This window comes from Puntigrus tetrazona, chromosome 6 (genome assembly GCF_018831695.1).
Source record: "Puntigrus tetrazona isolate hp1 chromosome 6, ASM1883169v1, whole genome shotgun sequence".
Classification (NCBI taxonomy): domain Eukaryota; kingdom Metazoa; phylum Chordata; class Actinopteri; order Cypriniformes; family Cyprinidae; genus Puntigrus; species Puntigrus tetrazona.
In genome coordinates, this window is record NC_056704.1 from 16,163,880 (window position 1) to 16,183,214 (window position 19,335).

The following is a 19,335-nucleotide window of genomic DNA, read 5'->3' on the forward strand; positions in this document are numbered from 1 at the left end:
TGGATGGAATATTATATCCTACAATTGAATGCTTTTAACTTGACCTTCTGTCTTCACAGTGACAGTGAGTCAGGAGCAGTATCACTGGAGATTTTTGACACTTAAAGAACTACAATAAGAGATGGTTCAATGAGGTGTACAAAGAGAGTACATAAAAAGGAAGAGTGTAAAGCAGACAAAAAAGAGAGTTCATCAATAGGATAGAGAAAAGCTGTTCAGAGTAGATGGTTAAACAGCCAGCTGACAGTAATAGAGCTATCTCTGACAGACAGCACAGCCACCTCAGGGGATGTCTAATCAGCTTCTGAATTATTTATACAGGTAATGAAACCGCCAGTGAATCTCACAAACTCAGTATAATAAAAGGTCTCTGCACTGAGTAAATACACTAAAGACAGACAGAAGTACCAGCAGTGAGAGATATAGGATGAGGAGGGATCTGGTTTAGCATATTTTAAACTAGATGAAATGAGATGCTCTATCTATACGGTTAATAAGATCAGGCGTGCATAAGGTCAATAGAAGATTCTCAGGATTCCTCAAGGGCCAGACTTCATGGTGACAGCTAGGTCACTTAAGTGACCTGGCCTTGAGATTGGCTCCTGTGGTTTTAATGATGCATCCATGGGAGACTGAATGATACAGACTGGTCATTTAAAAAGGTAAAACTAGTCTGACCTTAAGACAAATGTCCGCTTTAATAAATAAAGTCTATAAACAAGGACAAAGACCTTATAGTAAGAGAAACCAGAGAACAAGAATCAGGGATGCATGACATACCTGTATCATATCAGTTATGAGCTAATACTAAAGATAATTTATTATGATTAATTATTAATTATTGTTTTATAATTTACTATATTTATCCATATTAAATATAAATTGGCAAGCATTTAATTGTGCCAATTTTTTTATATGAAATAGTTTAAATAGTTTAAAATATTTATAATCACAATCATATTATCAAAATTTGTTTTTGTTGTATTATTGGTATGACCCACAACACTAATAACTAAATTCTGTGTTTTAAGAATAGCCATTTAATGCAACTCTGATAAATATTTAAACACCTTTCTACAGTTCACAATTTGATTAAAGTAAGCAATAGCAGGTATCAGGTATAATATATTCTAGTTACAGTCCACGTTTTGAGTGTTAGCCTAAATTGTCATACCACTGGTGTATCCACTATTCTACAACATAAAACAGCAGCTATCAGACTATGACCTTGACTCGATGGAACTCTGAAAAGTAAAAACAATCAGGAACTCAACTGTTAGATCCACATGGTTTCTGACCGCGCTTTGCTCCCAGCGCTCTAAAATCTGCTGAAGAACCTCCTCTTCCTCCAGCCGCCTCTGCCACGAAACGCAGGACATCCTCTCAGCGAGCAAGGAAGCGTTAAATGGAGAAGTCAGGAATGCTTTTCTGAGCGCACCTGCTGAAGATGCGGTTTATACCGCCATCCCCGTCTACCCCACCTGTCACCATCGGCTCCCAAACTAAATCAGCCAATTAGCACAGGCTGGATGATGTCATCCCTACTCGCCTGAATGCCAAGTACAGCTGCGGTGATGGCACGGCGACTGCATGAGATCACAATGTGCACATTTTCGATTCTGGCAGGCAAAAGCTACGGGATGGTTATGGACAACCAACCAAAAGAGGGGAAAACCAGACCTGATCCCTCCCTTCCATTCTCACTCCCTCCCTTTCTCTCTCTCCCGCCCCGCACCCTCCTCTTTGGGTGCCTGGGATACTCATCCGTCACCAGTGGTGGTTACTGGAGTGTGAAATTAAAATCAGGAAGGTCCTGCACCCCCCCCCACACACACCAACACTACACAACAAACACACACTCGGGTACATTCCAACACACACATGATTTGTGGAATGGGAATGGGACCTCTGGGAGTCATAACGCTGCCCCTGAGGCTCTGTGACTGAGCTAATCAAGACATCAGCAACCTGTAACCTGACTAATGCAGATTTGACAGGTGACCACAGACTCAACAGTAGAAAGATCATCAGGGAACCGAATTCACATGAGATAGAGCTGTTTATAACAGCCTAGGTGTCCAGAGATGACCTCTGCCCTGATGTGATGACATAGCCATTTTGGCAGACATGGATTTATGTTTAGAGATACAAGAAAGACCTTGCATGACAAGGAGTCAATACAATAACTCCTTATATACTTTTCTCATCTTTGCATACTCACATCTTGGTGTAACTTCTCAAGGTTCTCCTGTAGTTCGTAGAAGTAACGGGAGGTGATGAGACCCTCACGGGATTTGTCCAGGCAGTCCCGAGCCAATTCTATGACCTGGTGGTGGATGAAGCTCAGGACGCCGTCAGCTAAAGGCATGACTTTGTCAGGAGCAGAGGAGGATATGAAATCAGCCAGCCGTTCCTCCATCTGAGCAGTAGCCTGTGGGGCAGAAGGGTCCTGGTAAGGGCTAGGTTAAAACAAAAAGCCATGGAGAGACATCCAGCCACCCACAATGTGTTACTTTTTTTTTAAAAAAAACACTTTATTATTAGTTTCATTTATTTATTTTTCCTGTTCTTGCACCAAAACTGTGTTTATAGAGACAATTTCTTTAACTCACTTTTGTTATAAATTTGTTTATTTAAAAAAAAAGAAAATAAGTTTTTTATATTGTGCCTATAGGCAAAAAGAAAAAAAGTGTGTTTTTTTTAAACATCAAACAGAGTGTGAAATTTTTATTTCTATTATTTATGTATTGTCTCTATACATTAATGTTTATTAGTGTACTGCTGTTTTTATTTATTTTAATTTATGTTAAACATTGTGTTATTTATTTTTTAATATGTATATTAATGAATATGTATTTTATGTATATGTATACTGCATAATATCTCTTTTCCTTCTGACACTGTGTGTATCAATGCTCAGGCATTGCAACATGGAAAAAAGAGGCACTTTATTATTGTGTGAAAATGAGACATTGTGTCGTGCAAGTTCATCCGTTTTAGACCTCACCTTAGGGAATCGCTCTTTGTAGACATGGTTCATCATGACGATCTCATGATCAAATGAAATGGGTGAGCGTCCAGGGCTGAAGAAGAGAATACACCAACAAATATGAGTGAAAAAAAAAAAAAAAAAAAAACTTAGAACTTAGCCCTTTTTTTCTTTTTTTTTTTTTTTTTTTTTTTTAACTAATCATATATTTTCAACACTAATGTCCTTTGGTGGCCTATACCTGTAATCTAACGAAGATGATAGACTGAAGCACCTGTATTTTCTGACACATCCAACCTCATTCATGTCAAAGTAGCATCTTCAATCAGAGACGCTCCACAGGGAATACTGAGATGCACAGCTTGTGTAGATAAGAGAGTATGTGTGCGTTTCAGTCAGGGACACCGATTACAGATGCAGCTGGGACTGCATGAGTCACTCCTGTTAGTAAAGGTAACCTGGTCATGTGACCTTGAGGATGAGGTAATGCTATATGTCATCAATCGAAGGCTTGTGCTTCATATTACCTCCTGATGCTAACCATAACAGATCTGATCAACCTCCAGGGTGCTGCTGAGAAATGTGCCATTACACACATACACACGAAATTGGCTCATCTACAGGCATGTCAGTAACAATAAGAGACGTGTAAAAATATTCTAGTCAAATCTTCAACTTATTTGAGAGCCATTTCAATCAAAAATTACGATCCGACCACGGCTGCTGTAAAGGTTAACTCTGACAGAGATTGATTCACAGCCGAAGGAGCTGCATTAACAATCACACTGAGAATATTTCTCCTGCTGAGTTAGGTAGAGAGAGAAAAGACAAGGGAAAATGAAAGAAAGAAAATGCCTTAGAGCAATCCCCTTTTTTATTAAATAAAGAATTTATTGTGTGCAAAGAATCAAAGTGAACCTCCTGCATGCACAATAACATTCTGCATTTAGACAGACGATAATTAGTGAATGTAATTACTTTTCTCTGATGGACACAGAAATGTCCTTGCAGCCACAAAAATTATCATGTTTTTGAGAAATGACCATATAAAAAGATTCTCATTATAATTTTAAGCCAAATGGATTTAACTGAAGTAGATGTTCTGTTCAGGACTATACTGGAAATGCCAGCTATTCATGTGTGTTATGACACGTAAAAAAGTTTTAGAAAGTATAATAATACAAATACAGGAATAAAAAGAATAAAACATATTTGAACATTTCTAACTCTATGAAACCTTGACACACCCACATATTTTGATAATTGTGACTTCTTTATCTTGCAGTTCTTTTTTTCTTAGAATTACGTAATACAAATGTGCACTTCTGACATTTATTTCTCAGAATTTGGAGTTATCAAATTTATATAAAAAGTATATAAAAGTTATAAAGTCAGTAAAGCATGATGAAACTCAAATGTGTGTGAGAAAGAATAAACACTCAGCAACAGTTAAGTCAGAATTGTGACTCAAATCCTCTGTAGCCCAGTGGTTCATTCAACATTTTATCAACCTTATTTATTCACGCTTTAGATATAATGAAGGGAAAACAACTTTAACCTTCAAAAGCACCCACAACATCATAGTATTGAGAGTGTCAAGTTGAGATACAATCACATGGAACAAAAGACAAACAAAGGAAGGGACTGCCAGAGAGAGAGAGAGAGAGAGAGAGAGAGAGAGAGAGAGAGAGAGAGAGAGAGAGAGAGAGAGAGAGAGAGAGAGAGAGAGAGAGAGAGAGAGAGAGAGAGAGAGAGAGAGAGAGAGAGAGAGAGAGAGAGAGAGAGAGAGAAAGAGAGAGAGAGAGAGAGAGAGAGAGAGAGAGAGAGAGAGAGAGAGAGAGAGAGAGAGAGAGAGAGAGAGAGAGAGAGAGAGAGAGAGAGAGAGAGAGAGAGAGAGAGAGAGAGAGAGAGAGAGTATAAATGTGTCACAGTTGAGCACAAAAATGACCTCTAAATCCCTCAGAGGAGCTGGAAACAAGGGAAATCAGCTAGTTAATTGGCCGTGACAGAGTAGTCTGCACTAACACAAACACAATTGGATGACATCACCAAAAAAGCCACATAGACCCCACCCTCATATTCATTTCAGACACATTCAGATTTTACATCATGTGAAAGTTTAACCTAAATTAATGTAAATTAAGAAAAAAATGGCTAGGCTAGTCAGAAGGAATCCAGAAAGTGTCCGATGTAGTCTTTATTAAAATTATATTCTAATCTCCAGCTACTGCTACAAAATCACTTGACATGTGGATGATGGATGGTGACCACTGTACGTTCAGCTCATTACTCCTCGAGTGTGTGTTTGAGTGAGTTAAAAGATGTAAAGAGAAAGAATGATGGAGAGCCATGTATGACCATGGCATGAAAAAACATCCCTGTCAATTCTCTCTGCACGTCTGCTGTCCGGGGCGTGAAATTAGCATAATACTGCTCCATTTCCTCATCTCTAATTAACCAGCTCTAGCATCAACTGCAAATCCCCCCCTTCGTCCAGCCGTTTCATCCTTCTCTCCCTTCTTTCAACAGCAGAAATGGATAATCCTGGGAAGCTGTAATCTGTAAGATGTGGCAACAGCAAACCTCTCTACCTCATCTAATATTTATGGATCTAATTCTGGAGCTCTGAACCCCCTGCTGAGTGTGTCTAGATACTAAAAGAGGCAAGGCCAGTGTTTCCTGAATAAGTCATCTTAACTGAAAGAGAGAAAGAGCCAGTGGGGAAAGAAAGAGGAAGAGAGATGTGTTTACAGATAAGAAGCTCGTGATGGAGGTCTCTTTCTTAGCATGTGGAAGAAATGATTCAGTCTGTCAAGTCCTGGGCAGAAGTGTGAGTGACTACTAGAGCAATCATAACTCTTCTGCAGAAAAATAGTGGCTGAGATGAATCCAGGTCACACATAAAAATCAAAAGAAAAAATATATACATATTTAAAATTTCACAAAGGCTTTGAAGCTTTTTTCCTTTTCCATTTCCCATTCTCTCAATATTGTAGGACATGTTTTTTTCCCCACAGCATTAAAGTAAAACGTAATTAAATTAAATGACATAGAATTTAATTAAATCAGAAGGCAGCAGTGAATTTGGACATTTTTATATATAATTTTCACTATTCTCTGCTTTTTCATATTATTGTTATGTTTTATTATTGTGATATTATTGTGTAGTACAATACATACTGGAATACAATGTGCAATAAGTATATACACGTCTCTTTTAAATTCAATAATTATAGATTTTAGATTTTTAGATTTTAGATTTTTCGCTTCAAATTAAAGAAAACTGGTGACCTTAATTTTGTAAATTCCTTTTACAATGGAAAAATAACAGATTTTTCATGCAAACAAAAAGTTGTTTCTTTTTATTTTGTGGAAAAATATGACTTGGACACATTGACAGGCTGAGAGAAACCTAAAGAAAGTGTGAAGACAGAGGAGTGAAGAGGCATCAATGTGAAGGGCACAAAGGCTGAATAACATGTCTGCTTCCTTGGAGGAGTCAAGAGTCTTAAGAGTGAGGTGTGGCAGTTTCCTGTCAGAGCTCAAGATTTGGCCTTTAAAAGTGGACGAGTGAGGGCCTGAGGGCCCATCACAACATCATGTTCACTTGAAGGGCAATGTTTGGCTGCTGCAAAATGGGAATCTGTAAGTGTTTGTACCTGAGACTGCGGGAGCGTGGCCGCATGGCTGGAGATCTTCTCCCATCCTCGTCTGTGATGCTCTCTGAGCTGAAGTGTTTGGTGAGGAAATGCAGCTCATCTGCAGTGGGCTGGAAGGGCAACTGGTGCAGCTTCTCCTGAGATGAACATGATGACTGTGAGAAGCAGAGAGGGAGGGATTACAAGGATAGAAGGCATTGCATAGGCTGCCCTGACTGTCAATCAACTGCCTTTGTTGGCATAATGTTGATTGTTAATTTGACTCTTGGCAAGACATTTTTCTATAAAACATTTAGGCCAAATGGGAAAAAAATATTAAGAATACAACTAAAACAATTTTTAAATAACCAACTAAGAAAAATGTAGGTTATATTTAAAATAAGCTACTAATTTTATTTTGCATAAAGCAAATGAAGCCTATTTTTAGGACCATTAAGCCTTTCTGCACTGTGACATTATTTAACTTCTTATAACTTTAATATCAAAAGGAAAAAAATACATTCCTATTACTATGAAACAATGTCTTTAAAATAATGTCACATTGTAAAAAAAATAAAATAAATCTTAATGAACCTTAAAAATAGGCCCTATTATTATTGTTATAATTTCATTAGAGTTTTAGTGAGCTTCACCCAATTAAAACAAAAAGAAAAGAAAAAAAGACGGCATTTGTTCTTAATCGGTAAACTTTTCCCCTTGTGTTTAAAGTTGAATAAAAGCTCTGCAGCCTTTAGAATTAAAAAAAAAATTGGCCTAAACAAGAAAATGTCTTTTAATCTTTCTGCAGAGACTTTAATGGGGCTTGTGCGATTTGAACCGATTCCCGATGAAAGCAACAGCCAGACTGAGTTACAGTCAATTTTCGGGGACAGAACTCTTTTGAAGCGGATGCACTGGTATGAAGCCACTGGCTTAACTTTAGGCTAAAGGGAGCTGCTTTTTACATTTGAGTTTATCCCACTCTCAATAGGATAAACCTTCTGGGAATGTTAAAGTTTGGGATCAAATGCAATACCAAACAGACATGCATATATCTGAGGGTTGATACAACACAGAGGGACTACAGAAAGAACATGAGCACAAACACACACTCTCACCGAGACTGTTGAGCTGGGGGTGTTGGTTCCATAGCCAGAGGAGGGCAGAGAGGCAAGAGACCAGCGGCGACCATCCGTCCTAAAAGGGTGGATATTGTAAAAATGAAAATCTGTTCTTAACAAAATACTGATGATATACTATTAACGATAATAAAGACCAGCACTAGGAATATTCAGATAAGCAATGTTAAAATGTGCCACAATCAGAGCAGAATAGCACCACAGATTAAAATGTTCACAGAAACATTTATTATTATTACATTCAACTGTGCAGCTCAATAAGGCTTACATACAAGAGCAATAAGCATCTGTCAAAAAGGCTAAGCTTACTTCAGGAACTTTTTACTGCAGACACACATATGAAGCCTTTTCATGCCAATAGCACAATGACTTTAATGGCTTTAAATCACAACAGCAATACATTCACTTTTACTCAAACACATGAACAGGTGATGACTTACATTAGGTCGACTGACATTTAGCAGACTGTCAGCATCCATTTACTTTAACAAAATAAGGAACTTAAATCTGTTTGACTCCTGACTGCAATGTGCATTGCGCAACATGCAAAAGACCACAATGATTTTAATACCAAATTACAAATAAGCATACAAGTATTAACCCAACTAGTGTTCATAGTTTGGTGTTAGGATTTTTTTAAAGGAAAGAATGCTTTTATTCAACAAGGGTGCATGATTAAAAGTGAATATACATTTTAATGTTACAACAGTTTTCTATATCAAATTTATTTATTTTTTAAATCAAAGAATACAAAAATGATCTGTTTCCACAAAACTAAACTTTTCACAACACAACACAACTTTTCACAACACTGATAATAATAACAAATGTGTAGTGACCCATAAATCAGCATATCTGAATGAATTGAATGAATCTGAAGGATTATGTGACACTGGAACTGAAATAATGACTGCTGAAGCTATAGATTTTAAAATACATTTTAAATGCTGTAATATTACAATTACAATACATTTTACTAGTTGTACTATACTTGTGCCTAAATAAGTGCAGCCTTTGTGAAAAAAGTAAGGTATTTAAAAAAAAAAAAAAAAAAAAAAAACCTTACATAATAATCATCAAATATTCCCCAAGATATTTTTTTTTCGGTAATTTATGCAAAGCACGGAAGTCAGTGGAATATTTTTGAAGATTAAATATCAGTTCTAAGCACACAGTCAATCTGTTTGTATTTAGTCAGCTGAACGAGGTGGAATGATTAATAATTTATCATTCCGATACATAAATGAAGTTGTCTGAGATGTTTTTAAACAGATCTGACTGTCAGCTCTAATGAAATGGAAACATGATGGTTGGTGTAAACAGCCATGCTGGAAGCACACACAGGAAATTATATCAAAGGAAGCGGGCGATTATTACCTGTCAGCCCTGTGTCCATGGCTGTATGGAAGAGAGTAAAGCATTAAAAAACAGATGCTGAGGTGCACCTATGTGTGTGTGTGTGTGTGTGTGTTGATCTAACGTATCTCTCGCTATAACTCTCAGTATGAGTGCTGTACTGCGTCCATTAGGTGGCAATGTTGGTCCATGAGCATTTTAGACTGGATGACTCAATAGTCTTGCTCTATGGCTGACATTCAAACGAATCCTTTTAATTAAGCCTGAGGTCATCAGCTCTGTGTGTTCTCTCCCAGTTGTTAAAGCATTACCATCTTTTGCTTCTCAATTACCAATTCAGATTCACTCATTAACATTCTTGGTGTCATTATTCAGAGCTACAGTGAAGGATTATGGGATATTACAAATTAATTGAAAGTGGGGTGCTTATTAATAACCAGCAGATGAGATGCAAACTATGACAACAATATTTGCAAAAAGAGCAAAGAGATATTACTTGCTCAAACTTTTTAAAACGTTTTTAAAAACTGTGAAAAGTCTTATTAGAACTCATTTCCAGATTGTGGGGTATTTTAAAGTTTAAGCGTCTGATTAAGATTCTGATGAAGTGTGAGAGATCGACCTTTGCCCTGTGATGTCACTCACCTGCGAGCTGGCACAAAAGAGAAGTGGGCCGCAGTGTTTGGAGAGAAATTACGTGGGCTGTCCAATGGGCTGCTTCCTGAAAGAGAACAAAAATGTGACATTTAGTGAATTTCGTGAACAATCAAGTTCAACTACCCAAGATCAGGCTAGGCTGGCACAAATAACCGTCGAAGTAAGCACAGACTTCATACTTCAGGCCACCAGGAGACACATTATGCCAGTCACAAGTAAACGCAATTGCCCTAAGGTTCTTAGCTCTTCTATCCTGCTGATCTTTCCCATTTATTTTATTCATCAAAGCCCTTTTAAGATAACAAAACCCTTTAGAAGAGTGGGCTTCTTATGTAGGCCGCATTGAGACCAGAGGTAAAGGGATAAAACACACTTTGATCACAGCCTTTTTTATTCTCCTGCATAGCTCTCTGAGAATAGATTAGTGCTTAGAGAGAGAGAAGCACTTACAGTGTTTAAGTGCTTTAGACAACAGGCCTCTCCATCAAAAATGCCTCAAGTGGAGTGATATTGCATAATGAATGTTATTTAATGATTTGCAGACCATGAGCAAAGAATCCTTTTTTGATTAACTCGAACTCAAATTCATATTCAAGGGATCTTGCCTTGAACAGACTCTTTATCTCTATTCCGTTGGTATTTAAATCGCAAGAAGATTTCATATCCTGGGCTCGATCACTGTGTGGTACATTCTTACATGAACATTTAATATGAAATGCATAGAGAATTGCTTATAGATTAAAATGTACATGACTGCCATGACTAATGTTACTAGATAAAAAAAAAGAAGAAAATTTGATCTAAAAACCACTATTGCTAGTCATGTGTGAATTAAGGAGCACAGATACAGGTATCATCAATCATTTCAGTCAATCCAAGCAGCGGGGCGCTCCTATCTGGACTGTGTGGTACGGCTCGGGTCACAATCCCCCATGCATTAATCATGCATTAATGCATTCGTCAAGCAGCCTATGCCAAATCTTAAATATTAATGAGAGCATAATTCTTTGTCAGGAAGTGACTGTAGGAACAGCTGCGCACAGCTGGAGTGGGACACGGAGCGGTGTGGATCTGTCACGGAGTTGCATTCATTTAAAGGAGAATCCCATCACGGAAAGTGTAGGAGATGGCACAACGGTGTGCTACACAGTGAAGAACCTGTTTATTTTTCATCACTAAGACTAAGGGTTCGCTGAAGAAATGCAGACACCCTCTCATACGATCCACAGCCGACAGAAGAAAACCAATCAGCACCCTGTTGAACTACACATGCTACATTCACACCACAGCTGAATGTGGTACGGATGAGGTTTTGGGAGGATAGTGTGAAGAAAAAATTAAAATAAAAATCACACAGAATCTGACATTTTCAAGTTTTCTATGTGGAAATAAATTGCTTACTGATTTTTTTTTTTTTAAACGTGACTTTAATAATACAGAAAGGTTTTTGTGACAAAAAAGTGCTAAAATATGAATGGGAATCAATTTGAGCGTTCTTTGAATTTATAAGAATAATAAGATGATGATAATCCAAAATAAGTGTATATTTATTATATTTTTTACACAGAATAATTGTATATGCTTACTGAAACAGGAGCATCACATTAGCAGTGAGTTCTCTTCTTGTCTTAAGTGTAATGACACCTCACAAAGCACTGCAGTATTTAATTCTTGTGCTGCTGGTGTCATAACCTGGCGAACAGCTTCCTGAAACAGACTGTAATGAGTGCAGTGTGGCAGTGCAAACCCCCTGTTGATTGTGCTCAGTTGAGTTTGAAATAATTTAGCCTCCGCTGCTTCTGTTGGCAGTCGCATTAGAATGCCGCTAATGGCTTTGAAGTGCTTAAAATGAAGCCGCATTTGGGTTAATGTTCCATTTTAGATTTGTGCATTTAAATATTGCAAGCACATAACTTCAATTGCCTCCCAAACTGTTTGATGCAGTATGGACAAAACAAACAGAACTCATGTAGGCTTTATCAGGACTGAGCACTGCAAAATATATCATCATCATCATCATAAAAACCCTGATTTTTTTTTTTATTGTACTGTGTTTGCACACTGACCTACACTATTAATGTCTCTATTCACACGTTGAATGTACTGTTTGCACTGATGGTTTAATCTAGTAACTCAGTGAGTAGACGGAATTGACAAGCAGACGTCAATGATCTGCAACACATCATTTATCATTTTTAGAGCCATGCTGAACAATGCAAGCACGATCTGTGTGCTTTGTGTGCTCGTGACCTGAGATCAGCTGTAAACATACATCATCTTAATCTCTCTCACACACACACACACACACACACACACACACACACACATACACACACACAGAATGCCTGCTGGTTATGACAGCTGATCTCTCCATTTCTCTTTCTTGCTCAGATTTTCCAGTGTGGAAGTGACACGAGGGATACACCCACTGGAGCAGAAGCACTTTTATTAAGTGTTTTATCACCAGCGTCACCTTTATTAAAACATTACTGTGACAACTAAAGTGTTACATAGTGCTTTGCAAAGTATTAATCATTTGTCTTGTTTTTTTTTAGAATGACAAATTGATTTATTGTACAGTATTATATATATTTTTTTTACATAAAAGCTGTTCTATTTTAATCAATTTTATAATAAAAACATTTAATTTTAAGCTTTTATATTCATAATCATAAAAGCTTAAATTATAAACTATTAAACATTTAAATACATTTCCATGTAACATTCCATACAAAATACTGAAAATAGACAAAGTTCTACAGTAACATTTTACAAAAAGGATTATTTTGCTAACAGTAGTTAATGTGTTAAATATCATTTTAAAGCATTTATTATTCTAAGCTAAATGTTAATGTGAATTATTAAAAAATATATACAAACTCACTAATAAATTGCTGTACTGTTCATTGTTAGTTAACAATAACATAACCAATGATTCAACTAAAGTTAGCAAACTGAACTTAAGCAATGACTTTATAATATCTAGTTTGGTATTTGTGGTCACAGCCATGTTGAAATACTTCAAGCTGAAGTTTATTAGTGGTCTGAGAGGTTCTGCTGCAGCATTCCCTGTATTTTACACCATCCATTCGTCCTTCTGTTTTAATAAAATGGCTAGTGCCCCAAGCATGAAACTACCATCATCATAATTTACAGTAGATACAGTGTTTTGTGGCCAGTGTTAGATATTAGATTTGAAAGAAATCGCATTGAATTTCAGTTAAAAAGCTATATCTTGGTTTCATTTGACCACAAAATATATTTTCCATATTACAAATGGGTCAATATTATAGTTTTTGGCAAAACCCTGATGTGTTTTCACATCGTTTTTCTTGACTAATAGCTTCATTTGGCCACCCATAGATTCTTTCCTTATGAAACATTTCGTAATTTACTCTTCTTAGGAATGCTCTTTAACCTATTTTCACAGCAGTTCTTCGGATTTACAATCTAAATAATGATCCTTTAACTGCAGGGCTATTACCCACATAGGGTATTGGCTATTTTAATGATCACTTAAATGTTATTTTAATACACATGTAGAGGACAATTTACAGCAGATATGTCCCTATTAGAGCAAATGTCATTTGTGCTTCTGTAAAATGAAAATTGCCTATTGAGAATGCACCTACCACACACACACAACAAATCAATCATCTCTATGATGACTTAAATTATCTTCTACTTACACACAGACCAGACTGGTGTTTGTATATGTATGACACCTGGATTTGATTATGACCCATGTTTTACAGGAAAAAGTTAATAAGACGATTCTCAATCTCTGAATGATGCATTTCAGACAAGATGGAAAGTATAAATCTGACAATCCCTAAGGAGGCATACAGAGAAAATGTATTAGAAAATGTCAACTGTCAATCCATTCATAATGCCCATGAATTAGATGAGAAATCCATGTACCGCATTAGAATTACTCTATGGCAAACAAAGATTTGATGGTTGCTATGGAGATAATGTAATATTACAGCTGAACAGCTGCCACACAGCTTTCTATTTTTTGTGCGATGAGACAAAAAGCATGCGTCTATCTTATTTGTTAAGTGTGTGCAGTTTGTATGGCTCTGGTCCAGACTCGAGTAAAATGCCTACAATCTACATAGCCAGCTAAGACAGCATCTTAACAAAAAAGGCTCCTTGAAAGTGACTGAAATAATCACCCAAACCTCAGTTTATTTTTAGACTTGACAATTGAATGACACATTTTGCATCATCTGACAAACTTCTGCCAACAAGTAAATGGAGAAAACGCAATATGACCAGACACTGTTGAAAATCAATGTCTATTAAGTTTAAAAGACGCTATGTTAATAACAGCTAATAACATGATACTAAATAAGACTATATTTAGTAATAAAACTAAATAAGAACTAAAAAGTATTTCCACTAAGCCCATTATAAAGAAATAAGCAATCGAAGTTATACCTTGATATAAAAGCAGCATAAAGTTTTTGTCTACTGCTTGGAGAAGACTTTATATTATAAGCATGAAATGCATTGTTTGTTAACAGCTCAGCATGGTTTAAAGGGGAAGAAAGAGGTATATTTTTTACCTGGGTGTCCATGCAGAGGTGAATGGGGACGAGGCAGAGTTGGAGAGGTGCTGGATGTCACTATCAAACTCTTCCTGTTGCTGGTCCGACAGCTGTACCAAAAAGAACCAAAACCAAAATTCTGAATCATCATTTGATCATACATTTATGCGTAATACTGATTAAATAGATGTACTGCACACTATGGTGCCAAAGCTGTTAGAAGAAGATAGTTTTTATTTTGTCAAGACAGAGTCAAGACATTGTAATATACTGAATCTAAGAGTATGCCCATTCAGAAAGATTACAGACAACTTTTCACCTCTAAATGGCAGTGGAGTCATATGGTCACTGTCTAATTCAGGTCACACAATCCTCTCTCATTTTATGAGGCTGAAAGTGCACGGTAATATCTACTCTCTTTTCTTCTGGCATAAATGCTAAAAGCCGCCAGCTCAAGCTGACAGGGAGAAAAATGGCCACCTACAGTTCAGAACTCAGCTCAAATGAACCTTGAGACCTCCAGCTAGGACAACACAGTCTCATGCTTCATTGCAGAGAGGAGAGATGACCAGCTGAGCTTTCAGAACTGCAAGACGGAGAGTAGTGTAGTGAAAAGTAAGGGATGAGTGGTTCTTTACTGATGTGAGAAAAATATTGACATAGACGCACACACAGCAGAGCGATCAGAAAAGCAAGCTTTATATACACCCAATGGCATAACTTTGCTTTGAAAAGTGGTGGGGACAAAGACAGGTGGTTGTCACTAGAACGTAATATCAAACCAATCATGACCGAAGCATTCAATGTTGCCATGCTTTGATTAGCTGCATTTTCAATATCGGGCTGAACGGTTCTAAGAACCATCAGGTATGGTTCTAGTTGTTTCTCTACGTGAGCCTGGTACGGTGCGGCACAATTACAAACCATTCTCGACCCAGAATTCTTGGCACGGTTTGACAATCGTTCCTGAACCATGCTCATAGTGTGATGTTGTAGTGCATGACGTCATTAATCAGGATCTGTCACGGCTGTTGTCTGGCTACTAACATTAGTTTCTCTGTAGCTTGCTAAGCACGCTATGCACAAATGAATCATTCAAAGGAATTTCTGATCATCCTCCATAACGCGGTGGTTATTTTCGACTTATATCATATGTAAACATCTGTATTACCATGGCAATGATTGATGCATTTCAATTGCATTCTAAAGAGATCCGTTATCAGCCCCGCAGTGGAAAACGAAACCATAACTGCACTTGCCGGCTCGGAATAGAGCGGTAATGCAAAGAATCGTTCAGCTCAATGGTAGAAAAGCAGATTTATTGTACGCACTTTCCTCATGAGTTCGACTGTAACCAGCACTGGTAAAATTGTGATTGTGAACAAAAGACAAACGTTATGTGTATGACACAGAAAGTCGAATTCACTGTACCTGTGAACCAAGTGAGAAAAGACACAAAGATGGCATTTGTCAAATGCCTTACATGGAAAAGTAACTAAAATTTGTGTATTAACACTAGAGTGTGTGATGTCACGCGCACTACTGCCAGTGGCAATAGACAACACTGCGACGACCATCACAGCCACGCCAAAAGAAACTGAAGAAAACATTAAAACTCAAGACAAATGTCTTTAATTATTAGGCAATATTTACAATAACATATACATATGGTAGAGCATTTAAAAAATTAATAATACTAATATATTAGTAGAAAGTATGGGCACAGCTTCTACCACATGGCCTTTGTTAAAAAGTCTTTAAAAAAAATAAATGTACTGATATTGAAAGGAAAACTTTTTCGGTAATGGGGATATGTGTATAAAAACTGAAATCTGCATCTCACGCTGAAGGAAAATGGCTATGGCTGTGAGAATTTCACACATTTTACAGCATGTCACCACTGTTCTGTGCCTTTTCCGACCATAAAAATGACATTTTGGTAATTTTCTGGATAATTGCACGGATGCTCCTCGGTCCAAACAGTGTCGTAGAAAGGGTAACTATCACAGCAGAGACCTGCACCACTTTCACAGTGGCAGCCATCACTCAGTGTGTAATGGAGGTTCAGAAGTGAGTAGAGTCACAGCAGGAGACATGGAGAAAAAGGGAAAGCAAAGGGTGGGAGGAAGAAGAAAAGCGAGAAACCAGGAGAAAAATCGATGACTCACGAGCTAACGCTGGCACATTAATACTTAAAGAAAGGCCTTTCTTCTAAAGTGGCTGATAAGAAAAGATTTCTTTTGGTGCTGGCTTAAAGATGATTTTTTTTTTTTTTTAGAGAAGAATGTTAGTTGTATGAGACATCAGAAAAGCATTGTGATGTTGTCTGCCACGTGCATGCTGACCGCAAAAAGCTTAAAACCAGTAACAGTCAAGAAATATCAACTCCTACTCACAGGAAAAGCTATGCTGCATCCATTTATTCTACAAAAAAAACATCCAACAACAAATTGCTCTCATTCAGCATGTTGGTGTCAAAATCAATGCCAAGTAACCTGCAATATTAATATTAAGTCTTCAATGGATTTATGCAAATATTAACAAGTGAAGACCTATACAGTTCAAACTCCAAATAAAACAGGGCTTCAATAAAGTAGTCTTTATCTAAAAGAGCACTGACAGTGATCTGCTGTGACCTCAAGTCCTATTTTCAATGAGAACTTGTCATTTCTAGAGACATAGGTGATAGCGCCCATTGTAGACAGGATCTAGAGAGTAGAGAGTCTAAGGCAGAGAAAAAAAGGTTCTCTATACAAATGTATGCATATATGCATTTACTTGCAGGTAATTTGTTTTCATAAAAGACGCTTTTAATAAAGACATTTACTCAAGCATTTATTATATGCAAACAGCCACAACAAGTCAGAGCTGTCATTAAAGCTTAACGCAATTGAACGCAACCTGACAATGGCCAAAAAGCTGTTTTCCAGAAAATTTCACATTGTTTTGGTGAGTGTGTGGGTGGATATTGACATGAATTAGCAATAATGAACAAAATGAAAGTGCATTTTGGAATAAATTGCGCTTGGATATGAATCTCCAGGAGGTGCACACTGCTGAAAAGAGCTGCACACTTTCATTAAAACATCATTCCATCATCAGAAAATAAAAAGCGGGAAAACACGGCAGCAAAAAGCCCCAGTACAATTTACATGCTAATAACATGAGCAGCTGCGCAAGGTTCATGCAAGCGAAAAGAAAGTTATCCCTTAATTACAGTAATTGCAGGGAGAATTGCTTCCCCTCCCTGACTTCTAAACACCAAGAAATGTCAATTTTATTCGCAAGCAAACCTGCTTGTTTTCATTTTCGTCTGTGCTCATTTTAGTTTGTTTGAGTTGATTAAGCTTCATTTAAAATAATTCAAGTGTGAATGGATTTGTTGTGGGCTGTTTCGAATGACATATTAGGTTTGGTAGAATATGTTTATGTTTGGATACAATTAACAACTATGAACATGAATTATATTTATGAATTTGGTGTCTCTAAGCTTTAGTCAACAGGTTGTGTGTGTTTATAATCTTGACGACTGCAAAACACTTTTGGTTAGAGACACAGTTCACATCAGTTCACATTGCAGCTATCTGAAAGTGGGCCACCTGAACTAAGCAAAGATAATCCACTCATACATTCACTTATCCTGGATTAGATTGTACACAAGAGCACAAATACTCTAGTATAAACCCTACATTAGAGAATAAACACACTTTCAGGCATACTGCATAGCCTTGAGTACAAATCCTGTGAATAAAAGATGCAATAGTGAGGTGTTTGTGAGAAACCATCAGAGCTCTTCCACTTTATCCCTCTAAACTTGATTTTAGATAAGCCAGATAAGACGGTATAAAGGCGGATCTTCATTCATGAGAAATGAAGCAGAGTCTCAGTAGATAAAAGAAGGAAATTGCAGTTCTCCACACTTCGGTTGCAGTATAATTTGAGCTGAACTGCCTTTACTTCGCTTTGTGTACAGAGCTGCAGAATAACACAGTGTCCAGATGCAACCTGACAGGTTTCCGGCGACAACAAGTAATTTTTCTATTCTTGCTGAAAGCGAAGACAATGCATGATGCCACACGATCACAGCCAATCCAATTTTATCTGAGGTTGAAGTTACGTGAGGAGTGATTCTGGACCGATGTGATTTCACTGTGGGTAGAACAGAAATCAAGCTAATGTAGTGAACAAACTTGGATTTTACACAGAATAAATAATTATTACATGCCACTTTGTCGCATTGCACCTACAGTTTCTTCACATCTGCACTTCAAAGCATTGATGATTGTGACTGAAATTCCCTGTGATACGACAGGTGTTTTAAGCCATATGCCTTCTTACAAAATCTAAACACACCCTTGTATGTGCACAGATTGATATCCCTCAACAGATGGCAAGTTTTACATTTAAAAGTGCACAAACAAACAAACATGCATAAACAGAAAAAGGTACAGTGGGGCAAAAAAATATTTAGTCAACCACCAACTGCAAGTTCTCCCACTTAAAAATATGATAGAGGCCTGTAATTTTCATCATAGGTATGAAAGACAAAATGCGGAAAAAAAAAATCCGGAAAATCACATTGCAGGATTTTTAAAGAATTTATTTGCAAATCCCTGGCAAAGCCGTGTGTTACTGATGGTAGCCTTTGTAACTTTGGTGTCAGCTCTTTGCAGGTCATTCACTAGGTCCCCCCATGTGGTTCTAGGATTTTTGCTCACTGTTCTTTTGATCATTTTGACCCCACGGGGTGAGATATGCGTGAAGCCCCAGACCGAGGGAGATTATCAGTGGTCTTGTATGTCTTCATTTTCTAATAATTACTCCCACAGTTGATTTCTTCACACCAAGCTGCTTACCTATTGCAGATTCAGTCTTCCCAGCCTGGTGCAAGTCTACAATTTTGTTTCTGGTGTCCATTTACAGCTCAATTTGACTCGCACAATTGGTGGCTGACTAAATACTTTTTTGCCCCATTGTATAGGTAAAATATTATAGAAATATTA

General features: G+C 37.3%; 1 protein-coding gene across 1 annotated transcript in view; it reads right to left on the reverse strand.

Annotated features, from left to right (window-relative positions):
• Positions 1-19,335, reverse strand: part of mast2 (microtubule associated serine/threonine kinase 2) — a 101,695-nt gene that overhangs the window by 11,734 nt on the left and 70,626 nt on the right. The window contains 7 exon segments of the mRNA XM_043241361.1: positions 2,222-2,431; positions 3,008-3,083; positions 6,649-6,803; positions 7,746-7,824; positions 9,144-9,164; positions 9,768-9,843; positions 14,351-14,442. Of these exon segments, the coding sequence (XP_043097296.1) occupies positions 2,222-2,431; positions 3,008-3,083; positions 6,649-6,803; positions 7,746-7,824; positions 9,144-9,164; positions 9,768-9,843; positions 14,351-14,442 (709 nt within the window).